This window comes from Thermobia domestica, chromosome 10 (genome assembly GCF_964235325.1).
Source record: "Thermobia domestica chromosome 10, izTheDome1.hap1.1, whole genome shotgun sequence".
NCBI classification, from domain to species: domain Eukaryota; kingdom Metazoa; phylum Arthropoda; class Insecta; order Zygentoma; family Lepismatidae; genus Thermobia; species Thermobia domestica.
In genome coordinates, this window is record NC_137463.1 from 29,185,728 (window position 1) to 29,213,115 (window position 27,388).

The following is a 27,388-nucleotide window of genomic DNA, read 5'->3' on the forward strand; positions in this document are numbered from 1 at the left end:
AGGGAGCTTTAAAACTTGCGATATAGAACCAAAACATTCTATTTTAATATCCTATTTAGCGAAATAATAATAATAATAATAATAAAAACGTCGATAATGAAGGGTAACAGATCACAGAAAGAAGCCTACTGGACGCCCAAAATAGTCTCCCTTTTCAAGACTGTGAGCTGCATATTCTTACACTATATTAAAAAGGCTTTCAAAGATACCAATCTTAAAAAAAAATAAATAAATAAAATAAAATAAAAAAATAAATCTTTAGTTTAACATCCAACGGTTATGCCATCGATGGCTAAAGGAGACTGTTGGAATTGCAAGTGAATGATGATGAAAGAATAGGTGGAATGAGAAAACGGGAGGAAACGGGAAAATCCCGAGAAAACCCAAGTATACGCTATCGTCCTCCGCGAACTCACTTGGCCTGGGATCGAACGAGTGACCCCTGAAACCAGAGATTGGCTGTAGCACTGAGCCAACGTGCTCCCGTCCAATAATACCAATCGTGTTAATCGTTTAATTGCAATAAATATTTTCGTTTTTAATTTTCAGTATTGACTTAATAGTTTTGTAACTGGGTACTTGGATAACGGATAGGATTTCAATTAAAAACAGTTTGTGGGCTGGCCTAGATAGTTGCGATCTACACTTAACGTAATTATCTTAGAATGAGATTTTATTTACAAAATTGACAATTCAATTAAACCATTAACAATAGTGATTTGTAAGATAATCCTAATTTAAGATCAATTAAAATTATTGATCAACTAATAACTGACTTTGATGAAGTGGATTACACTAAGTGTTATCAATTTACGGTGTCTACCTTTCATTCATTTAAAAAGTTCGTTATTGAATTCTATGTCTTTCACTCTGTCTGTGTGTGTGTGTGTGTGTGTGTGTGTTTGTGTCAGGGGTGGATCCAGGACCGACTTCTGGGGGGGTGTCATACTACTACTTTTAAGGGCTCTAAACTCTGGGATGGGTTTTATTCATATATGTAAAATAAGAAAGTTTCCTCTTCTGCGGGGGGACTGCCCTGATCGCCCCTGGTGTGTGTGTTATTTGCGAATTTTTCAATTTTGAGCCCCCCATTCGATGGAGCATCAAAAAATATCTAAAAGAAGTGAGGCATTTATAGCGTCACTCTAATACCAATACTAGTTATTGATCGAAAAATTATTGCGTCATTAGTTATTTCAATTTAAACTTTTAAATAATTTAAATAACTACATATTTTTCATATTTTTCATTTAATTAATTGCCTACAATTTGTATGCTATTTTTCTAATTACTTTATTACGATTATAATTTATATTAATATAATTATATATATTGTATTATCTATTGAATTTAATCAAATACATTTAATATACAATTTCATATAAATTTCGAAAAAATTAATTCAAGTTTGTTCTGGCAATGCTATTCGAGCATTCTCAACTGGTTTAATATTAAGATCTATTTCTAAATAGATAAACCCAATCTGTCAGCCTGTTTGTAAAATTTGCCGTTGTATGCCGTGTTGGTGCCATCCAATTAATAACTCATTGGCTGCACTTCTCAGAATAGAACGGGATGAGATGGAAATTGAAAAGACGGATGTACCTAAAACAATGGTAAATTGGTAGGACTAGGAAAAAAAATCATAGTCAGAATTGAACGCGAGACCTCTTCGAAGGTTTACTCTGTTATGTATGACAGCTTCACATAGTTAAATATAACCCTTCTTTTCCTTCATTGCTTTGTGGTTTATGATCAACGTATCTGTTTCCATCCAACAAAATAAGAATGAGCTTTCTTATCAAATGAATATCTAATTGTTGAAATTCCTGTATTCAAACAAGCATCACATGATTTTACGCTTGGACGCACTTTTAAATGAAGCACTTGTATTCACAGAGATCTTTGGTCTTGGCAAATTCTAGGAATTGAATTATCCTCAAAGTGACACATTTGGTAGTCTCAGTCTCACTATTGAAGAATGAATTGCAGAGATGTGAATCAGATCGCTAAAAATATTTCCGACAAAGGCATAAACCTCTGCAAATCCCTGCTAGCTACTATTAAGATATTTCTACCTAAGATGGGAAGCGACACAAACAAGTACCTCTGAACTCAAACGAGTCATTGGAAAATTCCACGAACAAAGAATAGTGTGACACCCAACAGTTTTATTTTTTTACACTTTGAAAAAAAAATTATTCTGTTCACCTGTTAGTTACATTCTTTTCCTTCTAAACACAGAACGTTTTTAAATATGGATATATTAAATTACACAAAATACAGCCTAACTCCCTCCCTCGTGGCTAAGTGGTGCGGGAGACCGGAGTTTGATCCCCCGCTTGGTCATGCAGCTTTAGCAGTTGTGATTATAAGTTCTGTAATTTCATGAATGTTGAATACCTGTAAAGTCTCCTTAAATTTCTAATTATAACTCCAAAGGTTCGATCTCATGATATAAAGCTGTCTTCTACAAAAAAAAAAAAAAAAAAAAAAAAGTTAAAAACAAGAGATATTTATGCGTAATGTTTGATGTCTGTTATGTCCAGGATAATTGTCTGTTGATAGAGAAGCATCCCAGAAGAGGTAAATATGTTCAGTATTTGGGCTATGATGCAGTGCCGGCGGTTGGACGTTAAAAGTAGGGGGGCAAGAAATGATCCCAATATTTGTAAATCAATGTTAGTTTTCCTGGTTGCTTCTAACATTTTTCTTGACGAAATGTTGTATAACTATTAGGATACTGTCTTTTCCAGTTAAAATACCATATATCGTGTTTCATATTTTATTAAGTAAATTTACAAGAGCAACGCAAAGTAGATACTAGCGCTTTGTACTCTTAAACAACGAAGGTGTAAGAAGAGGTTTGATTCCTTGCTCATGAATATCTTATAAATCTGTCTGGAAATTTGTATGATCAGATTAGGGGCCTATTTAATAACACATTTGCAAAACAAATAAACAGAAAGAATAATATTAATCGAATAGTAATGAAAAATGAGGCTTGTTTTGTAAAAGTTATATTGAAACTGGGAATTAATGAACAATTTATATTTTTTAGTTCCACGCATGCTATTATATGTTATTACTCTTAGAAAGACAGTAAATACTACAAGCATATGCTGCGACATTTAAAGAAATACTTTTGCAGCTTCCCGAAACATGTTTATTGCCATTAGGTGCAGTTTTCACTTTCTTGGAATATATCAAAACTCAACAATATTTAAGGGGGCGCGGTGGATCAGTAATTCACCTCCGGTGCTTGGGGTCCCTGGTTCGATCCCAGCTCGCGCCGTGTGGACTTTGTGGTGGACAAACGCCGTGCTCGTGGGTTTTCTCGGGGTTCTCCCGTTTCCTCCCACTTTATTCATTCCACCATTTCACTCATTTCTTATTATCACCGTCTCCTTTAGCCTAACCGGCATAACCATGGGACGTTAAACTTAAAGATTTCATTTAATTTCATTTCAGCAATACTTAGAATCACTCCACACTCCAGTTATCCCAAATAATCCTAAAACCTAGAATTATGTTGAATTCACTAAATTTAATTGTATATACAAAATTGTATATGTATACCCCTGAACTCGTATATTACACTGCAAAACAATGCCGAAACTTTGACGTGGGAGTACAGGGTTCGATTCCTGGCGGGAGCTCATGTGGTTCGTATTCTACGTTAATCGGTAGGTTCACGTCTCATATAGTCTCACTGCTGAAGGGATATTTAAAAAATCAAATCAAATATTCCTTACTATTAGAAAGAAGAAAAGACATTTCAGGAACTGTCGATTTTTGTGCAATTACAGAATAAGTTGTGAAGAGTGTTTCTTCCAGACATATTTTTTTGGGGGGTACTGCCCCCAGAAGCTCTCAGAGCCTTCCCCCGAAGGAGACCAAAATAATACGTCTATAATATAATAATGAATAGAATAGTACCTGTAGTGCCGCCCCGGGATACTAAGTGTACCCCCCCCCCCCCAGAACATTGTTTCTGAAAGAAACACTGCTTATGAAGGAATTCTTTTTCTGCGAAATGTTATCTCAATTAGTTCCAAAGCGGCTGACTAACATATCGAGCCCTTGTAAGAAGAAATGAATATGAAAGTACACTCGGATAGGTTAATTTTTGAGCCATTTTTCGTGGCAATTAAAACGCAACTCCTGTAGCTTTCTTAACTGCACGGGAAGACAACTAATACGTACTCACGGAACGGCAAATATTTTATGGCACCATTTTCATTCTATGAACCTTAATACATACAAAAAATTTATATTTCCAAATGAAACTATGTAGCGACATTAATGGGTCATTTCAAAAGAGTGGGGGGGTAACTGTCCCCCTTTGCCCCCTTAATCGCCGCCCATGCTATGATGTGTGGCATATTTGTGCGAAATTAATAATAATATGATTAAACTGTTTACCCACAACAAAATCCTGCTCGTTTTGCTGAACTGGCTTTTCCTAAGTTTTATATGTTTCATTATCCTACAGTTTTTTTCAGGCCCTTTTGTTTAATTTGTCCAAATTTATATTTCTCCTTTTACCACACAATCGTTCAACACTTGCACTATAATATTTACGATAAGTATATCATCCTGTAACGTATTTTATTCCTAATAAAAATCATTGAACAACACAACATACAAACCCTATCTCATTGGCTTGCACGCGAACCTTTGGTGCCTGGGGTCCTGGGGACAATTCCGAGTGAAAGAACATTGAACGACAGTAGATCGAATTCCGCGTTAAACCTATAGGTCTACTTCTCATAGCCTCGCCGACTAAAGAGGACGCTAAATGGCAATCAGTCAACAGTTGCAAATTTCGGCTGCATAAACAACTTATGTCTTGTGGAACTTATTAAATTTATTTTGTTAAAGCAGCTCTTTTAACAAAATTTCAGTATTAACGTGTCAGATATTTCTATTTAAGGACAAGAAAAAACATATTATTTATTTTGTAACTAAATGATAGCTCTACCCACGTAGATTATAAAAGCAGAAACAATGAAAATCGATACAATAGTGACTGACATTATTTTAACAAATATCGATTCAGATAATAGTTTGGGCTGTCACAAAACTATGAAAAGTTAAAAATTCCGATTAATTGTAACAACTTCATCAGTGGTGGACATTGGAGGAGAATGTATGCTATTAATCAGCCCATTTCATGGGCATCCAAACTCACGAGCCCAACACTCGCTAGCTCGGCATTCGCGCTCAACCGTTCTCGGGTTCAATAATTAAGCGCTACCCCGAGCGCCAATGAAATAAGTCAGCGCGAGTCCAACTGAGGGAAGTGAGCCCGAGCACGATTCCCAAAGGAATAAATGAGCGAGAGCCCAGTTGAAAAAATGAGCCCGAGTCCGAGAGAGTACAGAGCAAAATGGCCATCTATGAACCAAAGTCATTCCATCAAGTCTTTTTCCATCTGATCTACTGCATTCTGATGGTTCTCTCATTGATTGTGTTTGTTCAGATATCAGCGCTCTTGTCATTTACTGCTGAATGACGTGAGTGACTGTCTCTCTGTCTACCAACACTCTTTAAACATGACAGTGTAGTAGACACTTCTTATCTAAAACGTCTCCAGCACAGGGAGGGTAACAATGAGGGACACTTACTTTTTAATTTCTATTTCTACCCGGAAACTTTCATGGGAAAAATCAAATATTATTCTTATTTGCATTATTATTTTTAATAACTATGTACGTACACACGAGAAATTGTCTACTGCAATTAATTGAAAGGAAAAATACGATTAATGTATAACCTTGCTATGACACTAACTTTTCATCTAGGGGACATGGCAGATGATATTTTAAATTTTGCCTCTCTCCAAAAGAGGTCAAACAGCAAACTCCAAAACAGTTGCTTTTAAGGAAGCTTGTCCTCCTCCCTCGCGTGACCTCGTTCTCCTTAAGGAAGTTGTCTCTAGCCATCGTGCATCCTCGCTCCCGCAGTAACACTTGGCCCTCACCCTCGTTCACCCTCGCCCTCTTCGTCGAAGCTTTTCCTCGCCCTCGCGCACCCTCACCCTCGCCATCGAAGCTTGTCCTCGCCCTCGTTCACCCTCGCCCTCGCGAATGGAATTGTCCATCGCCCTCGCGCACCCTCGCCCTCGCCGTCGAAGCTTGTCCTCGCCCTCGCGGCCAAAACTTGTCCTCGCCCTCGCGCACCCTCACCCTCGCCATCGAAGCTTGTCCTCGCCCTCGCGCACCCTCGCCCTCGCGGCCAAAACTTGTCCTCGCCCTCGCGCACCCTCACCCTCGCCATCGAAGCTTGTCCTCGCCCTCGCGCACCCTCGCCCTCGCGGCCAAAACTTGTCCTCGCCCTCGCGTCACTGTGGGCGAGGGAACTTGAGGGTGAGGATGCCCTCGAGAGGGCCACCCTCGCGAGGGTGAACATCTCTGCTTAGGAATGTCCACAATATTTTTTTCTACACATTGTAAATCATGTGTGTACCACTGTTCCAGGTGTTCCAGAGTTATGATGGAACATGCACTATATATATATATATATATATATATATATATATATAAAGTGCATCGGCGCGGAAGGAAGGAATAATTGTAGGAATTCTCAGAAACAAATCAACCAGTCTTGGAAGTAGAACCAATCAGTGATCATTTCTGTCTCAAGGACTGACCTTTCCCATTTTTATCTCACTTTAAATATTGTTCTAGTAAGCTAAGCTTAAGAACTGTCTAGGTGTCTTTGAACGTCTTTTTCATTTTTCCTTTATAAACTGGAAACTGTACGATCTTGAAAGCTTACAATAACATTATTACCAGCCTGATTATAATGTTATTTATTTATTTTGTCTTAATGATGAATAGTATGGTAAATACCTCAGCAGAGAAGTATGATAAGCGAAAGTGTCACAATATAAGTTAGGACCTCACTCCTTCTTATCACTTAAGTAATACGATTTCACTGTGTAGGACACCGCTTAGGAAATGGTCTCATTTAAATGTGACTTCTTGCACAGTTAGATAAAACATCGAGTGCTTATAATCCACAAAACGACTGACAATAAAAAGATGAAACAAAAAAGTGACATAGGGAAATGTCATAGCGCGCATTGAATGGAGCCATTAACATAGAGCACTGTTGCATCACTCAAAAGTTTTCAATGGGAAAGTGTCATTTAATATATCACTGAAGACACATGCAACATTTATTTTATTTATTTATTTTTTAATGGAGCACCGTTTAGCAAATGGACACTATTTAAGTATGAATTCTTGCACAGTCAGATAGAACGTCCAATCCTAATAAATCACAAATGGCTGAAGGTAAAAGGATGAAACAAAAACTGAGAAAGGAAAATGTCATAGGTCGCACTGAATGAAGCGTGCTGGTTCTCTCACGGAACCCTCTATCATGGCGGACTGAGTATCATTTGAAAATTTTATATGGGAAGTTATGTGATCGGATACATGATTTAAAAAAAAAAAAAAAAAAAAAACTGACAAAGCAAACAACGTTTCTTGGTAACAGTTATTCCTGTGGGGGCACAATTTGTGAAGACCTGAGAGATCCAACGGCTGAGATTAATAACACTTGGGCAAAGAAAAGATACTTAAAAAAAATAATAATGCTTACATCCATTTCTTTGGGGTATTACTCCTTAGTTTTACGACTGTCTCACTATCTAAGTACTATTCTGAAGCTTTAAATGGTGGCCACTTCCTACACGATGCCCCACACGATTTAAAAAAAGTACTACAAAAGTTGTTTGTTTAATTTATGATCTTTTGAATTATATGTAAAGTGACATACCCTTCGATTTAAAATTTTCAAATAGCTCCTCAGTGCTCGATGACAGGGGATCCTGTGGGAAAAACAGTACTCTCCATCTGATTTATAGGCATTGGAGGAAGTTACAGACTCACCCTATATACCACTATATTTTTTTTTTTTTTTTTTTTTTTTTTTTTTGTACTATCGTTTTCCTTCTTTCCGAAACATTTATTTTATAAAATATACTAAACTGTATGAAAGAATAATGAAAACTATTTCTACTTACCCGTTGTTGAATCGCCACCACCTGTTGTTCCACCGCTTTGTTGGTCTTGAGCTAAAATAAAAATTTAAAAAAGAAAATAAAAAAATAGGAGCTAAGAAGAGATTTTTCTCAACTATTATGTGTAATACTAGAAAAGCAGCAAATCCCGGAATTGTTAAAAATCCAGCAACTGAGATTTTTTTTTTTTTTTTTTTTTTCGAGGACAGCACAAGTCTCTGCAAACACATCTCAAACCCCCTTCAGATTAACAGCAAGATACCATTTATTAAACAAAATACATTAAATCCAAAATGGAAAGCTTCACCATAAAAGAGTTTAGTTTACTAACCAAGATGCCTTTATGTATTTACCATGTCTGTCCGTCTGGGGGACAGAAGATCTTAAGAATGAGTTAAGGAATCACCATCAAATTTGGCCAGGATGTACAGGAGTCAAAAGGTTAGGAATCGAGTTAGTTGAAGCAGGTTATTCACCCACAGAAAATAGTACAAATAAACCATTTCAGGTTTTTATGTTGATCACTATAGAGCAAAAACGATAATAGATAGCGAGAAGCGTTCTAAAAATAGGTATCATCACCTCTCTTAACCCTCTTCAAACCGGAAGTGACAGCAATCAATTTATAAATCTCTATTGATTAGGAACGGTAACAGATAGCGAGAAGTGTTTCTTTATTATTATTTTTTAATCAATTAAGCGTCCAGGGAACATATTCAATCTTAATTCTGGTCTCTCTAGTACCACTTTCGATTTCAATATTAATTGAGAAAATATAACACCACATAAACCAAACTCCTTCCCGTGGTACACATGACATTACTACCTGTCATCTGCAATTTTGGAAACGATAAAATAGTCTTCGATTCAGAATATTTTGATTTACTGAACCAAAGTTCTAAATAAAGAATCATAAGAAGAATTTGTACCTAAAACTCTTCATTTAGTGGTTGGCACTCGATAACAACAGGAATGACTGTCCAAATCATACCAGGAAATTAATCATCTAATATGGATTCCCAAAGTACATTCAAAGGTTAGTGATTATAACAGGTAGGTTCTATATGTTAGGGTGGCAGGGTAAATTAGACACAATAGTCAGGTGAAACACATATGTGTTCGTATCATACTCGTAACTAATACACTCAAACCAAACGTAAAATACTATCAATCAATTTCACTGAATTCTTCCTAACTTTAATTTTGAACTGCTAACAATGCGTGATTATTACTTTCTCGATAATATATGCCGTCAATAACAAAATTTCATACAATCCCCACCCCACCCCTTTATTTTTCATCAATAACTTGGGTATAATAGGCAGTGGTGCTCACCCCCCCCCCTTATGTCCATGACGCACCCCCCCAATTGTCTATCGGTAGATGTTTTTCCATGAAAAAAATCTCTTTTTCGATTAATTTTTACACCTCCTCAAACATATTTATATAGATTTTTAACCTTCCCAATATTTCAATGACGCAGTTTGCGTCATAGCCCCCTCTGTGAAACCCCTGTAATAGGACATCTTCAGTACACAAGTAAGTGGATAGTGGATGTCGACAACAAAACATATTAATTTGCTCTAACCTTTTTATTTAACTGGAGTTTAAGTCCCCTTCCAGTAACGAAACTATCTACTGTTTATAAAATGGGTCCTGAACCACTACTTAGATTTGTATGACCACCACGCAAAGTCAGAGCGTTAACCAGCTGGCCACAAAGGAGTATTCTTCCTTACGTATGTTCCCTTGAGTATTGTACACACTATAGGTAAATTTGGGGTTATACTGCTCTCTTCTCTTGGACAACTGCTTACTACTTGATTTAATAGGATGCATATTCAGTATTTATTAAATACTGTACTTACCTAAAAACACTCAAATTATAATTCAACTGTGAATAAATTATTGCCATTCTCAGTACGGGACAGGACGTTTGGGCGCAAAACCGTTTGGGCGCGAGGTACATAGTAAAAATCACAATTTACGACATATAAAGTAAGCTAGGCACTGAAAACTAAGCGCAAATCAATATATATATATATATATATATATATATATATATATATATATATATATATATATATATATATATATATATATATATATATTTCCTACACTTCTATCTTTATCTCACCTCATTTATCTATATATGTTCTATCTATATCTTATTTATTCATCTAAATTAAATAGTTTAATGCGTTTGTGGCATTTGTTGCGTAACCTCGTCATGGATTGATTTTTCGCTTGTTCACAATTCTTGTACTTCAACATGTTGATCTAATTTTTGTATTATACAAGAAAGCTAAAAAATGAAGGAATCAGACGAACTGTTAATAATTTTGTTAATGTTAATTAAAACATATTGATTTAATTTTTGTATTTTTAAAAATAGTTAATAATTACATATTATGAATATTAAAATTTGTTTTCTTTCCTATTACATTTGCCAAACTCTTCTCTTTCTTAAGTCCAATAAAGAACTACCAATAAAAGATTTCCGCGCACTCGAGTTGAGGGAAAGATGTTAATACAGAGTGTCTAAGACATTAAATTTAGGAACTGCAGTATGCCGTGTATCTGGTATCACTTTTTTATTTTTTTTATTAACATTCCAATATAAAAATCAAAACTTAACACACTTTTTTTCGTCCCATGGTAAGCATTTAATCTGCATTAAAGAAAGTGGCGAAAGGAAAAAAAGAACGATTTCAAAGTGAAAAATAATAGTTAAGTGCACATATATTGATTATATAGCCACTAAAAATATGTTAGACATTCACACCGACTGCATAACTACAGTAGTAGGACTGCTTTAAGTTCTTTAATGGAATAGGCTCACTATGCATGTAATGTAGTCAATCATATCTACTCTGATCTACTTACCTTTGGCTTGAAAAGTTATCAAATAAAAAGCACACTTAACTTTGGTTGAAACTTAAATTTACAAAATTTAATTATTAATTAAGTTTTTAGAATTTTGAAATTCCTGTTTTTCACGTATGTAAAACAAAATCCAGTATAATTCAAGGACTTCCACTACAGTAGACACCTTGTGATATCTTGATTCGAACTTAGTATTCAGCGCCTAACACAATGACCTTTTAATTTAACTTGCGCCCAAACGGCGGGGCCCAAGTACCGTTCTCTGCACGGGTCATTTCATAAAACTAACCTTGCTTGTAGAACTACATTCCGTTGATTACCTTCTTCTTACAACATGATTCATGTAATTCCTGTAGTCATTCAATGAATGTTCCTGTGTACCAATATACTTGTTTCCAGTTTTACATAACACTGGTTAGTATACAGAAAGATAAGTATATAGGTAGATAAGGGAAAGATTACAAGAATTGCATGAGTTATGACACAATGTGCTTATGACCGTAATTTCATACATATTGTGAAAGTAGTACAAATAAAAGCACACCCGGTCATTCATTTCGTATTGTACTATAATTAAAGCATCATACTTTCCAAATGGTTACGTATGTTTTGAAATTCTACGGTTGTATGACAGTGAACTAGGTGTGAACGGGTGCCCAAGTTAATAATTTTGTTCTCGCATCAAATCGTCCTAGGCCCGCACATAATAAGCTTTGTACTAAATGACGTCGCCAATTTAACAACTTTTAATATCCGATTTAATAATTTACCTACTGTAATATCTAATATTACCAAAATTATAGGCAATGAAATAGTGGATCAGAACAACATAGCTGAATTTGCGATGTTTCCTTCATCCACTTGAAAAAAAAAAAAACTTACTCTCGGCCATTTCATCTTTATCTCCCTCTCCTTCTTCCAACTGCATGGCTGCTCTTTGATGTACAAGTCGTAACAAAATCACTTCAAGTCACTACAGCAGACATGCTGAGCACTGAAATGAAAGAAAATACCAATGATTTATTACAAACCTCATCTTAAATAAGAGTTCTTTCTTGTAAGGAAGTTAAACAATATAAAATTTACAAAAGAAATGTAAAGGCCCTGTGCAATTTCCTGTCTTAGGATTAGGAATTAGATTTCTGGGCTTTCACCACCTATGGCTCATCACGTATAAGGGACAGCGTCCCTTTCTATTCGAGGAAGTAAAAGGAAGGAAGCGGCTGAGACTAGTATGTTAGGTATCATCCCGTCATTTGCCTGGTGTGAATGAGAAAAACCCACGGAAACCTCACTCAGGACGACTGGCGGCCTGAAAAAGCTTTTACACTTTTTTGACCGAATGTCCCTACTAGGAATAGAACCCGGGACTGCTCGCACTAAACATGAGAGAGTTAGTGACTATGCTACGCAAGGCCACGCAATTTACTGTCAAATGAAACTTTCACTCGGAGTTTTTCATTAGAATATGAAATAAAGTACACAAAGAATTTCAACACACCAATAACATCGTCATGATGCCGGAAATGAGCGCAATATGGGTCGGTGGAAAGGGAAAAGTAATATATTCTCCTTCCTCTCATTAGGCTAACACAATACAGATTAAGGAAAGACTTCAAAGAATATTCACGCATAAGCAGACTTGTAATTAACTCGTTAAAAATTTAGTGATTAAATTACTCAATAATATTTGTTATAGCTAATTTAATTAGCTAGATTTTGCAGGAGTTAATTTAACTGATATTCGTTAGAAAAGCTCGTAATGATAATTATTATTTTCTCTCGAAAAGAAAAATATGAAATGAACATCCTACACGAACTTTTAGTGTCTTATTTAAAAACCATCAGGGAGGTTTTACTATAGAAGAGGATTAACGAATGCTTCTTTCACAAAATGGTCTCAACTTGTCTTGTAGTGTGGGAATCATGAACTTTGTGCAAATTATACTTTTAAAAAATATACTATTTCATTATTTTTTCCCAATTTAATGACACATTCACTTCCTTTTTCCTATTAGTTTTGTTTGAAAAGAGTAACTTTTCATAATAATCGACTAATTTTCCCATGTTCTTTAATTTTATCCATTACGGTTTGCATAAACTTTCACAACTCAAAAAAAAAAAAAAAAATCTCATCGTATATTTCATTTCACTTCACTTATTTAATGTATCTAACCAATATTTGTGTTTGGACAGTTCAGTTCGCATAGAATTTAAATAAATAAATAAATAAAACACAAAATGATATACAGAAAGTGATTTAAGTGTAGGGAAAATATTTACATTGTTACGCAGATATTCCTAAGTATTCTTTTACAGTATAAAATTCTTTCTCTATGAGACACATTTCTAAGTTTTGTTTAAGTTTATATAGGTTCTTCTCTGTTTTAATATGACTGGGCAAATTATTGAATATTTTATTTGCCATATGTCTGGGGCCCCGTTGTAGCAGTGATAATCTAGTAAAGTAAGACTTTGTTTTGATCTCTAGTGTTAAAACGGATGCCTCATATACGTAAACAGATGGAACTGTTAGTATGTTTAACTATTTAAAGTACTATTCGCAGCTTATTGTGCAATTTAAGTTGGCGATGGTACGGATGCAGCTTGTTTTTGTTTAACCAATATAGATTTGCTTTCAGCTATATCACCCCAAAATAGAATGCCATACTTTATGATAGGGTATATGGATCCACAGTAGACTTGTATTAAGCCTTTTAGAGTTAATGGGCCTTAGGCAGACTCGTTCTGAAGAAAGATTAGTGCCATACTAAAGTGTTCGACTAACATGTTTCCTGCAGTAGTCAGGCCTTTAGTATGTCGCTAATCATACGTCAAAAAGACTCTGCATAGGGCAGAATGTGTCATTTAGTGTCGAGTTCAGTTTGTGTATGGTTGTTTCGATGTAACTATTTTATCTGAAGTGCTCATCTATTATAATGTCTATCAATTTTGTTTCGTCGACTAACTTTATGGACGGATCCTTAAGATTTATTGTGGATTTATTAACATTTTTAGCACGTGATGAGTGAAAAAGCATATATATTGTGCTTTCGTATTAAGAGTAACCGATTAATATCAAACCAGAAGCGAAGATTTTAAGAGATTTTATCTCTTCTTTTGATAATAACTGAAGTATCGTCAGCAGACGATATAATTTTAGTATCTGTATTTCTTGGTAGTGAAATTTGCCATTTTTAAGTTTAATTTTAATCAATTAATCTCGAAGTTAATTTTAATTGATTACTCTTGAAGTTTATTTTAATTAATTAATCTCTAAGTTAATTTTAATTTTAATCATTACTATCCTTCTGACATTATTTTTTTCTTTCTTTACCTTAACGTTTAATTTTAATCCGTTAAATTTTTCATTACCTTCTACAACTATGTATATATGTAATACTCCATATGCAGAAACAGACTGGCAGACGTGTCTCATGTAACGTAATATCGGAAAGAATCTTACGTAATGGAAGATATCCTTATACTCATTTACACACATTTGTTCATTAATGACGAAATTAAGGGGAGATGTATCACATACATATATACAGAGATACCGTTCCGAGCACTCAATTCGAATACAAATCGTCGAAAGGTTATATCCAAAAAGAAAAAATGAAATCTTTAAGTTTAACGTCTAACGATTATGCCAGTTAGACTAAGGGAGACGATGATCAAAGCAAGTGAATGATAATGGAAGAATTGGTGGAATGAGAAAGTGGAAAGAAACGGGAATACCTCGAGAAAACCCATGAACATTATGTTGTCCGCCATAAACTTACTTGGTCGGGGATCGATCCAGGGACCCCACGCCCCAGAGATACGCGCTAACCACTGAGCCACCATGCTCTCAAAAGAATATTGTATTATACTAAATGGTTTCAATCTTCTCTGTGGTCATCATCAGTGACTCTTCTCCTGCTATATGCTCCTTTGTGGACAAGAGGATAATGAGCGTGCTAAAGGTGGACATGGTCCAATAATTGATCACTTGTGAGGGCTCAAAGCCTCGCATAAAGCCCCGAGTACCTAAATAATGATCCCAGTTCAACAAGTAAGTCCGTTCTCTTCGGGTCTCAGTGATAAAAAAGGGCCGGTAAACTTTCGATCACAGCTCCCCATTCCAAATATGATATTTCCAGTATGCTTTTATCAGAAGTGTAGATATCCTGAATTTCAAGGCATGTTCAAATCTCCTCTTCTACTACACTATGGTCATGTAATTAATAAATTGAGACCGAATATGATATCAGAATGTTACTTTCTTTTTTAAGGAATAATCTGCAGGTATTAAAAATAATAATAAAGATTGCTTATACAAAACAATCTTTAAAAAATGGAAAAATTTCATTAACAACTCCACAAAGCAAACACTAACTCCTTAAAAGCTTAACGGATACAGTATGTCTATTTTTCTTATAAATACTGTCCTCACAAATAACACCAGCTACAACACTATACATATAAATCAAGATACTATGTTGTGCTAAATCGATATACTATCAAGCACATTGAATGTATACTTGCACTGACTTGTGAGTGTCTCTTAGAAAAGATAAGTTTACTATTTTACTTTAGTATTTAACTATCTAATACAACGGGTGGGTTAACAAGTCTCCAAGAAAACAGCCACTATAACTTATTTTAAAGTACAAAATACAAAAAAAATCTAACCCAGCTATTTTAATCTCTACCAAATTGAACTGATTACAAATCCTAGATCTTGATTCATTTCTGCTAGCACATGTTCTAGTTCTGTTTGTTATTGACATTCCACAACATGGTATAAGAATTTTTCTTCGTTCTTTAGGACGATAATTTTGGCACCTGTAATTCCTGGTTGCTTTTTTCAATCGACTTTGCCTTGAAGTTAAAGAAATGACTGCCTACATCCTGAGTAGTTCTTCAACGTGTTCTGAATTTTCCAACTCTCATTTACAGCTTAACCAAATCTCATACTAAATTGTCAATGGGTTATAAATTGGTAAATGAACTAATTCACTTAAAACTCAAATACAGTAAAAGTATTTAGTTAGTAAGAACAGCTTGTAATTAAAGAAAAATTAAATTAAATCTTTAAGTTTTATGTCTAACGGTTATTCAGGATAGGCTAAAGGAGACGGTGATGATGAGAAATAAATGAAATGGTGGAATGAAGAAAGCGGGAGGAAACAGGAGAACCCCGAGGAAACTCACGTACACGGTGAACTTGTAATCAAATTCCCTTTGCAGAATGAAAATAATATCGGAATTTGATTACAAGCCATTCGTTACTAAATAACTTTTCTTATATTTCAGTTTTAATTGAATTAAAGCACGTATCAGTTTATAACCCATTAACAAATTTAGTTAAAGCGTAAGCAAGTGTCAGGAAAATTAAGAAAAGTTGAAGAACAACTCAAGATGCAGAACAACTTGATTCTTTCACTTTAAGGCGAAGACTGAAAAACGTAACCAGAAACTAAGGTTCCAATATTATTGTTCTAAAGAACGACCAAAAAAAAAAAAAAAAAAAAAAAAAAGCAAGGTTTGTCCGTAATTTCCTTTAATTAGTAAAAGCGAATTTTATATTGAGCGTACGAAACACACTGTACCGAATTGAGAACAAAAATTGTGATCTATCCTGCTGATATTTTGAGAAAATACTATTTTCCACAAAATATGCATAAGCCGCACGAATGACTACCCCTCGGAGCATTTCTGAGTACTAAATTTAATTTTCAAAACATGAATAATCTGTTTGGTATCTAATATGATATTCACACATTTTTTTCTTTCTCTATTACCGGATTGAAAAATAGAAGAAAATATTGGGAGTTAAAAGAGGAAGCTGAAAATCCAGAAATATTTCTAGGCCCAAACTGAAAATTAAGGAGAAAAGAAAGATTTAAAAAAAAAAAAAAAAAAAAAAATCTCATTAGAGGCAGAACCTGTCAAAGGGCATAATACTTAATAATAATAATACTTTTATGTACAGTTTCTTACTTGAAATTGCACTTTAATGTTATATACTATAAAGTGGTTTTGTATTAAACTACTACTATTCAACAGAATGAATTAACTTCCAAAGACAATCATCCAATGAATTATATTGAAAAATATCACGCTAGAAAGATGAATTCTGAACATTTGTTAATCTAACCTGACGTATATTTGTATAAAGCAATAAGTTATTGCTAAGATTACACGCATATTATCAAATATTTTCTGTTTTTGAAGGAATCTTTAAATCTGACATAGAGATAACATCCAATTTTTTTTACCCAGTAAAATATCTTAACCGGAATTTGAGTAGTAGAGTTGATTCGTTAGACAACATTAGCGCTAAACTACCACTCTGTTCGAAGGTATGTCGTACATACAAATTTGTTTCACATTCTAGTTTTTTTTTTTTTTTTTTTTTTTTTTTTTTTTTTTTTTTTTTTTCTGAAGCAACGAATTTCAAAGTAAAATTTCCGAATTTGCACGGGACTATTCTTAATCAGCACTTTTCACTCTACACTGATGATTAGAACCCGGATCGTGATCAAAATGCCTAAGTTTAATATTATTAGAGATATTACAAAAATATCCTAATTAAGATTATAGTTTTAGTTCTTAGTCCTATATATAGCAAATTTTATTTTGCTTATTTCAGGATATAGAGCCTGTCTTTATGCTTTAATACCTATAAGTGCTTATTCTTGTGTCTTCATGTAAAATCCGTTTTTTAAATATTATTTTTTTAAAAAGAGAAAAGTGATTGTATAAATTTTGTCTAATTCCTGGAAACGAAGTGGAAATTAGTTGCTGTAAATCATGTGATAAATTTCAGCACCACATGATGTCAGTTAAAAATAAATTTAAGAAGATAAGACACTTGGATTTCTGTAATACTATATTTCACCAATGACTTTGAGAAGATACCAGACATTATTAATAATCTATTTGAAGACTATGTTCCTCAATAAGAACTGCAGAACTGTTATTTCTCAATGGAACCATACAAAACGAACTATCTTTCATTTCTACAAACTATTCTGTCATATCTGGCAGACTTAGCTTAATTGAAAGAAAAAAGAAACCGTTTATAAGACTGCTCGAACTTTTCAATGACATTGTGCACAAAATTTCTTCAGTTTCAGGTGAAAAAGGATGTCTCGTGCGCGAAAAATGTGAGCGTGTTCTTGCTGCAAATGTGAACCTTCGAATATTAGAAGACAATGCACTGACTCAGACTCTCAGAACAGAAAACAGTGTTTTATCCGACATTGATGCAGCCACCGAACGTTTTATTATTATTTCAAATATACACTAAGAACATCAGTGGAAGTAGAAAGATCATTTTCTGTTCTGAAGAAAGCGCTGACAAATAGACAACAATGTCAACGGATAACTTGAAAAAATATCTTGTAGTTATGTGCAATCAGTAATTCTTATTGTTTTATATATGATTGCTAATGTATACTCTCAATTAATGGAAAAATGGCAATAAATTATCGGCTATAAACTAGTCCTAGAATCAATTAATCGAGTATTAACGCTGTATTCAAGTAGGCTAATCTTGTTATGCAGCGGTTTCTTTACTCATAGTAAGATACGCTATGTTGTGTGTTCATTTAGCCCTATTATTATTGAAAAAGTGAAAATAGTAGAGTATAATTTTTATGGTTCCAGTTATGTCTCCTTATTTCTCCCTTAAAAATGTTAATGACTATTTCCAAGATTTCTAGTACTTAATTCCCTGTTTACTTTCAAGGTTTCTAATGCCTAAACCATTACAATATGTATCATTGCGAAAACTCACATGTTTTCAGTACTTTGCGTACGCACATATCCACCGTCTTTAACGTGCCTGCTCTCTTTAGACACACGCTGAAACTGATCAACCAACTTCGTTCTGCACGGACTCGGAGCACTGTCATGTCAACCAGTGGACAATATTTTGGACGACAACACGAAGGAGATAAGTGCTGTATCGCCGGATCAATTTTAGGAATTTTAACGGGTGAATTGGAGAATTTCTTTTGTATTCTGAGGAAGAGTAAGCGAAAGTCAGGTGAGGGGAATAGTTGAAGTTAGGAAATGATTCTTGATGTTGTAAGGGGCACTGTATGTGGGAGCAGAAGGGACTACTTGGCGGAGAGATACACTTGTTATGATTTGCTGATGAGAAAGGTAGTGCAAATGGTGCGTAAATGACAAGTTTGTGACATCGTTTTTTTTTTTTTTTTTTATTTTTTTTTAAATCAAGTTATACAAATATAACGAGCGTCAGTTGTTGAAACTGTGTTAAACACATTGTCTAACACACAGGCGAACAGTTTGTCGTAAGTGTGGAAACGAACTGAAACTACAGAAAAGAAGAGGAACATCTTACCTAACCTAATTTTGCATATCTTGGTACTTTTTTGGATGGCATTTAGTATCTCAAAGGCAATACATAAGCAATGCATTTTATGCCATAGAAAGTGTTTTTCCACTATACTCGTTAAAGCACATACCCACCGCCGCTGACGCACCTGCTCCCAACGGACGCACCCCTGCTACGCGCCTGCTCTTACTCGGTTAGATAGCTTTCATGCATTTTCATGGGCATTTATTCGGAAGTTGGGCGTCCGCTTTCGCCACGTTTTTTCGCTGTCATCTTCTTTCCACATTTTCTGCAATTTGTTGTTAGGTTCACTAATCCGTGCTCTTCACAAACTTTTAAAAGATTTTGCTTGTTATCAACGTATTGCTTCACAAATGTTAAAACTTGCCCTTGTACATTCGCCATGTTAATAACATAAATGTTCGTTACTTTCCCACAATGCAACTGTTTGGTTACCTTGCGCCAAGTAGTTCCCTCCGCTCGCCGTATAGTCCCATGTTTATAACCGCTTATATATAACAAATAAACAGATTTTACGAGACCCTTATATACTATCAAGCACACAAAGGATCAAATTATTCATCTCTTTCTTGTAAATTTTTAAAATTTTGCTGGAAACGGACGCCCAACTTTGGAACTTAACCCTTTTCATGGCCACCTAGGAGAAGTTTCTACGCACTAGTTTTTAAGTCATACGTCCACACTGTATTTCGAACAAGGATCACTACCAAATGTGTCAGGGTCACAACATAGTAAGTTGGTGGAGAAACTAAATAATATTCCTTTTCTTATTATTACTATTGGCGTATGTTTAGCAGAAGGGGGTCCAGCTTTTTTTTTTTTTTTTTTTCAATTTTGATAATCTCCGTTCACATTAGGTTTGTTTATGCAAGTGTAGAAGTCCAGCATAATTTTCAAAAAAAAAAAAAAAAAACGTTTCTAGTTACGAGGTCCGGCGATACAGCATTAATTCTTTAAGAAGGAAATTAGTGAAACAATTATAAATTTTCAACAGTTATTTCCAGTAGTGTGCGTAGACTTGACCTGCACGTTGTATTTCATTTAAAGCAACTACAAGCGTAAGTCCAATAATTAATCAAATTATATAATATATTTCTACATACCTAATCTACAGAACCAGTTTTGAATAACTCCTCGGTTGTCATCGCTAGCAACTTTCCAAAGAGATTACTAAAACTTATCTAAACTAGCTTAAGTAAAAAGTATGAGCTGAAACAGTCGTGAACGCTGGTGTATTAAAAAAAAAAAAAAAAAAAAAAAAAAAAGTTAACTACACATTTCATCAATAAACTGTACACCCTCTGCGCATGCACAACTGGAGACCCTAGAAAACCTATTACTGGAATCCAAGGTGCAAGGGTATTTCAAGTGCAAGGCTGTAAAGTGGTAATAAATTATGTAAGTATAATAGAACTGTTGAAAACTGAATATGTGTAACACAATATTGTAAATGTAATTTTATGTAATTGTCAGAAAATTACAAATAAATGTTTAAAATATCACGACTTAGATTATATGACAGGGCATCTTTTTAATTGTATAAGTTGCATTTCACTCATGGATCATTTGGGAACGTGCAAAAAGCATCACTGAAAATGAGACAAACTTCCCGTTCCAAAAAAATAACTTTTAAAAAATTTCTACCCAGAAACTTGCAATTTACTTCCGGACAGACGTATCATTGATTCATTCAAGTGTCAAATCTAGTGCGCAGGCGAAAAAAATCTCTTTTAAATGCCATGATACAAGGAAATGTTTAAGATCAATTTCATTATAATAGTCTTACCTGAATGGAAATTAGTTTCTTTTATTATTGGAACAAAAGCCCAGAATGAGGCGACACACCTGACTTCAATTGTATACAAACACAGGGCTCTTTAAATATCAATCTTAATTTCGCACGTCAGATGTTTTTTCAATATGGCTACGATGCGCATGCAACTGAAAGGAATATTGGATTTTTTTTTTTTTTTTTTTTTAATCTAAGCTTTCCGGGGGCTTAATTGTGTATCGGTTTTCGTAAATACAACGGAAAATATACGTTTTAGTTTGATAATAAATACAACAGTTTTTTTTTCTTGCGTTATGCTCCACAATTTTGCTCAGGCTGGTTACGGAATAAGCCCGGCAGTTTAAGGCTAGTTTTAGACGGAAGCATTTATCGTAGCATTTCTCGTAGCAAAAATCGTATCATCGATATCCTACCGTGTAAAGTAGCAAATGCTATAGTATTTCCCATGCCATGGAATATCCTATGGCATTTCTTGTCGATAGAACCTGCTCTATTTCGTAGCATTTTCCCCAGCATTTCTGCTCCGATTGCAGCGCCGTGGTGTGTTAAAAGGAAGCGATGTGTGGGAAATTGAATTGTAGTAAAGAAAAAAGTTAGAGTAGGGATACTTTTATTATGTTGATTAAAAAAATATGAGGAACATCCTTGTTTATACAAAGTTAAAGCGTGCAGTTTCACTATACGGATACATACAGAAATTCATTTAAAAGAACTTTCTCGTTTCATTTATTGGTGTGCTCTTGCATTCTCCGGTGCAGGTTCACTTTAACAGGTGGTAACGTGTAGTTTTACTATACGGATCCATAGTATAAGTAGTAGTAGTAGTAGTAAGAGGAGGAGGAGGAGGAGTAAGTAGTAGTAGTAAGCAGTAGTGGTAGTAGTAGTAGTAGTAGTAGTAGTAAGAATAATAGTAGTAGTAGGAGCAGGAGGAGGAGGAGAAGTAAGTAGTGGGAATGGGTTAGAAGCCCCGATGGGGATGGTTGGGTTCTGTTTTCGATACAAAATGGGGAAGTTACAGACCTGCCAAAATTTTATGGCAGCTTATTGAAAATTACGTGCATTTCAGGTTCGACTTTAATTTCTATATTTCCACATAAATACGCATCTCAGATGTAACATGTAAGTGCACACCATATTTTCATTTCTTATACACTACTCTATTAAAACATTAGAAATTTCTTCTGTAAATTTTAAAATCTATGGATCTGTATAGTATAACTGCACCGTTAAAAGTCCTTTGTATCATAATAACCATATGCGAAAACGGGCTTTAGAAGAAATAGTGACTGAAATATCTGTTTTTAGTTTTGGAGCCATAATTGCGCTCTTCTCCAGTGATTTGTTTGCTACGTCACGACAAAAAATGCTTATCAAAATGCTACCATGTAAAAGCACAATATACTTTTCATGCCATAGAATATTATACGAGATTTTTGGCAGCACATCTGCTACGAGAAATGCTACGATAAATGCTTTCGTCTAAAACTGGCCTAAGACTTCAGTGATTAAAAACTGATAAATTGTCGATCTTAAGGAAGAAGTCATTAACTATAAATTTTAGTGATGTTAAAAATGAAATGAAATCTTTTAGTTTAACGTTCTACGATTATGCCCTTTAAGTTAAGGGAGACAATGATTAAAGCAAGTGAATGCTAATGGAAGAAGTGGTGGGAGGAAACGGAAGTACCAGAGAAAACCGACGGACAGATGTTGTCCACTACAAATTTACTAGGACGGGGAAGAACCAGGGACCCCACACACCAGAGTCAAGCGCTCTACCACTGAGCAACAGTGTCCTCCGTTTAGTGAAGTTATGGGTTATGTCGGTCCATTTGAACATAAACTTCATGTTGAAGAAGTCATCAATTACATTCTCCAATATTTAGAGGCACGAGCAGATCGTTACTCTTCATTATGTGAAATATGTGTGGCCACATGCTCAAAAAAATGCGCGTATACTGTAACTCACGATTTTTATTCCATTTTCCTTACGTTTGTGAGTAAAATTCAGTTATTACTATGTGGAGATAATAAAAAACCTATCCATCTAAGGAGATATTTCCAAAAAATATAATAAAATAATAAAAATATGAGCAAAAAAATTATGCTCGGCTTTGTGTATGCTGGCAATCATGCTTTTGAGGGATTTTTGCAGTAGTATAGCACGATGCGAAGGGAAATTGACAATAGGGAGTGAACGAGCTGGCGGATGGAACTAGAAAGTGGAGTAAAGTATTGAATTTATTGGTTTAAACCTAATGTCTAGATTGTCTGCCAAATGTAAATTAGCTTCTGTAACTAAGATGTCGTACGAAAATATAGAATCAAACAGAAAAACTCTTATCTTAAGATTCGAAGCGATACGCACCATGGTTATGAGCGTTATTAGCATGTCATTTGATTTATCATAATATGAGCTGGAGTTGTATAGCTATAATGGAAAAGCAAAGACCAGGTAGAGAACGTCATTTGTTTTCCATAATTTAATAACAAATTATTGACAGCACACAAATTCGATTATCGCGGTTTCAGAAACCACAATAATTCTGTGGTAGACATTCTACTTTGAAGACCAAGCCAGATCATGAATTTGATACTAGACAGTGTATTTGAGCATCATTTTTTTTTGGAGAGTGCAAGAACGAGTCTACATGAGACGTGTGGCTACATGCTTATCTGCATCCTAACTAGGGTTGTGCGATATTTCGATGTATCCATAAAACATTTCGAATATCTAAACATCAGTACCGAAACATTTACGAATAGATGTTTTCCGTATTTGATATTTTCGATATTCAATGTTTTCGATTTTTTGATATTTGAATACCTTTCGATATTTCTGTTATTCCTTTTTCTTATAATGTGTTTGATGTTGCCATATAGATAGTCTACTACTGATGGAATGGGTCACGAACTTCGTGAAACATGACTCGGAAGACACACTGCAATCAGACCCAGAAAGAACTATGACAGAAACCACGACTCATGATTCGGAGTAACCCGATGATTCGATAGGACCCAGAGACGGAACGTCGTCATATACATGAGAAGTGTGTGTGAGGCTACTAACGCAGTTCTAACAAAACTAGTTCTCTCCTCTCTCAATTCATTTATTAGTTTGTTCAATAGCTTCTGCCCTCACACGTGAGGCAGATTGTAATCGGTCAGGGATGTTTTGGGAAAATGGGGAACATCTTCCGACTGTGACTTCCGAATAATCCGTTTAGAATCAAGTCGAATAAAGCTTTCCCACATAACACACTACGTCCTTGGGATGTCCCATTTTGATCCCAATCATCCCATTCGGTTCTCGGGATTATCGGGACAATGAGAAGAAATTCCATGGAGTCCTGCATGGGACGTCCTGAAGGATTCCCATGTAGGATGTCCATGGGACGTCCCAGATGGAACAGGAGGTCCGAGGGAAAACCAATAGACATCCCTTCGTGTTGCCGTTGGATATTCCGTATCCCGGGATATTAGCGGAAATCTGGATCTCCCGCGGAAATCCTGTGGATGTCCCGGGAGCACATTCGGATAATCCCGGGATGTCCCGTCGTCCGTTGCGGGCTCAGTCTCGGACATCCCGTGGACGTACTTGTGCTATGTGGGAGGCTACCCCACGGGAAGGTAGGAAAAGTGAAACAATTGGTCCAACCACTACACTCTTGACACTCCTTCTTATTCAGACTTAGACTCTGCAGGAAAAGTAACACGTTTATTATTTGTAATTTATTTTTTGGGTTCATTTATGTTCTATAGTGTCTGAGGAAGTATATGTTATATATCCCAAACTGTTACACATTATAGCTTAAAATACAGTCTGTGTTAAAGCTTTGATCAGTGTTTCTTTTGTTACAAGTCTCATCCTCATTATTGACCCCAATTTATTTTAGACCTAGACAACGCGAATAGACGAGATGTTTCTAAGTGAAACCATTCATTTAGATGGTTAAGTAATCAGGAAATGTCTGCTTCTATTTTCTGCTGGGAACGTTTACTAGGATCTTCGTTGAGAAATTTTATACACTTTCACTAAGCGATGTTGGTCTTCAATATTTTAAAATAACGTTGAACATTACATCTACATACCGTTATCAATTTAATGGAAACACTCCAGATGTCTGGTTAGTGATCAGTTGGTCACGGTGTGCTAGACCACACTCTGTACTACGAGAGAAGCAGTAAAACCGCAGTATTCAGTGACCTAAGCAGAGAATAGGTGACATCTGTGATTTCGAAAGGTATTGTTGCGGTCGGTTATGTAGTCCAACCGAGACAAAGGTGGCAAGTATGTTGGGTGTGTAGCGAAGGACAGTGTAGTGTACAAACACAACAAAACCACATCGGCTAAGAGGAATGGAGTTTGAAGAAACCTTTTATTGACAGGTCCCTCAGAGCATTAAAGCGGATCATTGCTCTGAATTATCATGCGACTGGAGTATAAAAGACGGAAGAACTCTAGTAGCACCTCCCAAAACCTGTCTTTTCAATCACATAGTTATTGCGGTCACTCAGCAAAGGTCGAATCATAAACGCCATTTTAGCAACAGTGAGTGGAGAGTTTCCTTGGCAACAACCTCAATATTCCAATGCTGCCGATTAATAGAAAACACGTGTTTTCAGAATGAAAGAAGCGTTTTTCTTTTCTTTGTACGTGGAAGTGATTAAAAACAAAGCATCCCCTCGTTCCCAACATGCACAAACTGAGACGACAAACATATCCTTTCATCCATTCCAAACAAACCAATATTTAGAAATTTTCTTTTTCGTTAAGACTCACAGGACAGTTCCAGCTGAAGACTCACGATGCGCACGAAGTGGCAACAACGTATCACGTGCTTCTCCAAACGTCAATTTGTTTCTGGTTTTGGAAACATTTTAGTAAATAGTTTTTAATATTTAAAATAATAAATAACTCCTTTTACCGATGATGGTCGGACATCTAAAATTGTCAGTTTCCGATTATTGGTATTATGGTGCCTATTGTCGTCCCCAACATTACTTCAGGGGATTTTACTTAAAGTAGGTCTAAGTTGGTTCTCAAACTGTAAGGATGCCTACTAAAGGTGTAAAAATGTTTCAGGGGGACACGATGGAATGTGAATATTAATAATTCCGTTTTCATAAAATGTAGATAAATAGAACCACTAGTTTTTGTTTAGAAATTAACCCATATTATCCCGAATTATTTTTTTCGTGACTTGTGTTTACGTACTTTTCTAAGAACATAAAAGCATAAAAAATAACGTTTTTCATTTGTTACCTTGTTCATTTACTAGTTAAGGAATTAGATTTTACTATTAAATGAACAAGGCAAACGAGAAGATATTTAGCGTTGGTTTTCTGAACGTTATTTTCCGTTGCCATATGGCATCACGGGGATAAAACGGGTTAATACTAAATTTGTAGAGTTATTTTCTGGTGGACTACCTACCTATTTAATTCAAAAATGTTATAAATATGGAATGTGGATAAAACTATGGAATTTGAATACGAAAATGAGTTCCAACAAGAACCTGTTTCATGAACAGGTGTCATTGAATTTAGGTGGTGATGTGGACATTTCAAATATTGACATTTTGTTTAACCCTTTTAGGATATCCACTTTTTGAGGTTAATTTTACACTTTCACTCAAACAACTACTTCTTACTATTTATCGTAGGATCATGGTTCATACCTCGTTTTCTCAGGTTAGAGCATACTTTCCAACGATACCACTCACTTGTCCGTATTATACACCAGAAACAAAAAAATCAGGTAAAGCCTGGAGATTTTTCGAAAAAAATCGAAATTTTTGTGCCCCTCTGGCCCAAACCTGGGTTCACATTGGAATCTGAATTTTAAAAAAAAACAATACGTTGTTATGTACATAATACGTGTGCAATGTGCCAATCTTGTATCTTGAAAACTAAGGGCAGAAAAAATTGTTGAAAGTCTGAATTTAAAGCCCTAAAAATTGTTGAAACTGCCCATATTCCCACGATTCTACACCGAAACTAAGGGAAACGGTGATGGTGAGAAGGATGGTGGAATATCGAAAGTGGAAAACCCAGAGAGAATCCCCACACGCTGTTTGTCACCACAAGACCCACGTGACGAGAGCTGAGATTGAATTAGGAATTGCTTTTGTGTTTGCAAATAATTCGTGATTCCAAATGGGAAAAGTCCCCATGCCGTAAACTTCGCCGACACCAAGTAGCCCACTTGCTGGTAAATGTCGATCGTCAATATAGCGACGCGTCGAAGGATTGCTGCTAATGTGTCGCTGGCGGCAGAGTTTCGTCGAGTCGAAAC

At 35.3% G+C, this 27,388-nt stretch overlaps 1 protein-coding gene across 1 annotated transcript in view; it reads right to left on the reverse strand.

The window, feature by feature from the left end:
• Nucleotides 1-21,203, reverse strand: part of fry (microtubule binding protein furry) — a 1,411,512-nt gene extending 1,390,309 nt beyond the window's left edge. The window contains exons 1-3 of the mRNA XM_081727912.1: nt 21,085-21,203; nt 11,804-11,915; nt 8,039-8,089 (exon numbers count right to left, since the gene is read on the reverse strand). Coding sequence (XP_081584038.1) covers nt 8,039-8,089; nt 11,804-11,849 — 97 coding nt within the window. The 5' untranslated portion in view covers nt 11,850-11,915; nt 21,085-21,203. The remainder of the gene's footprint in view (nt 1-8,038; nt 8,090-11,803; nt 11,916-21,084) is intronic.
• Nucleotides 21,204-27,388: the final 6,185 nt, after the last annotated feature.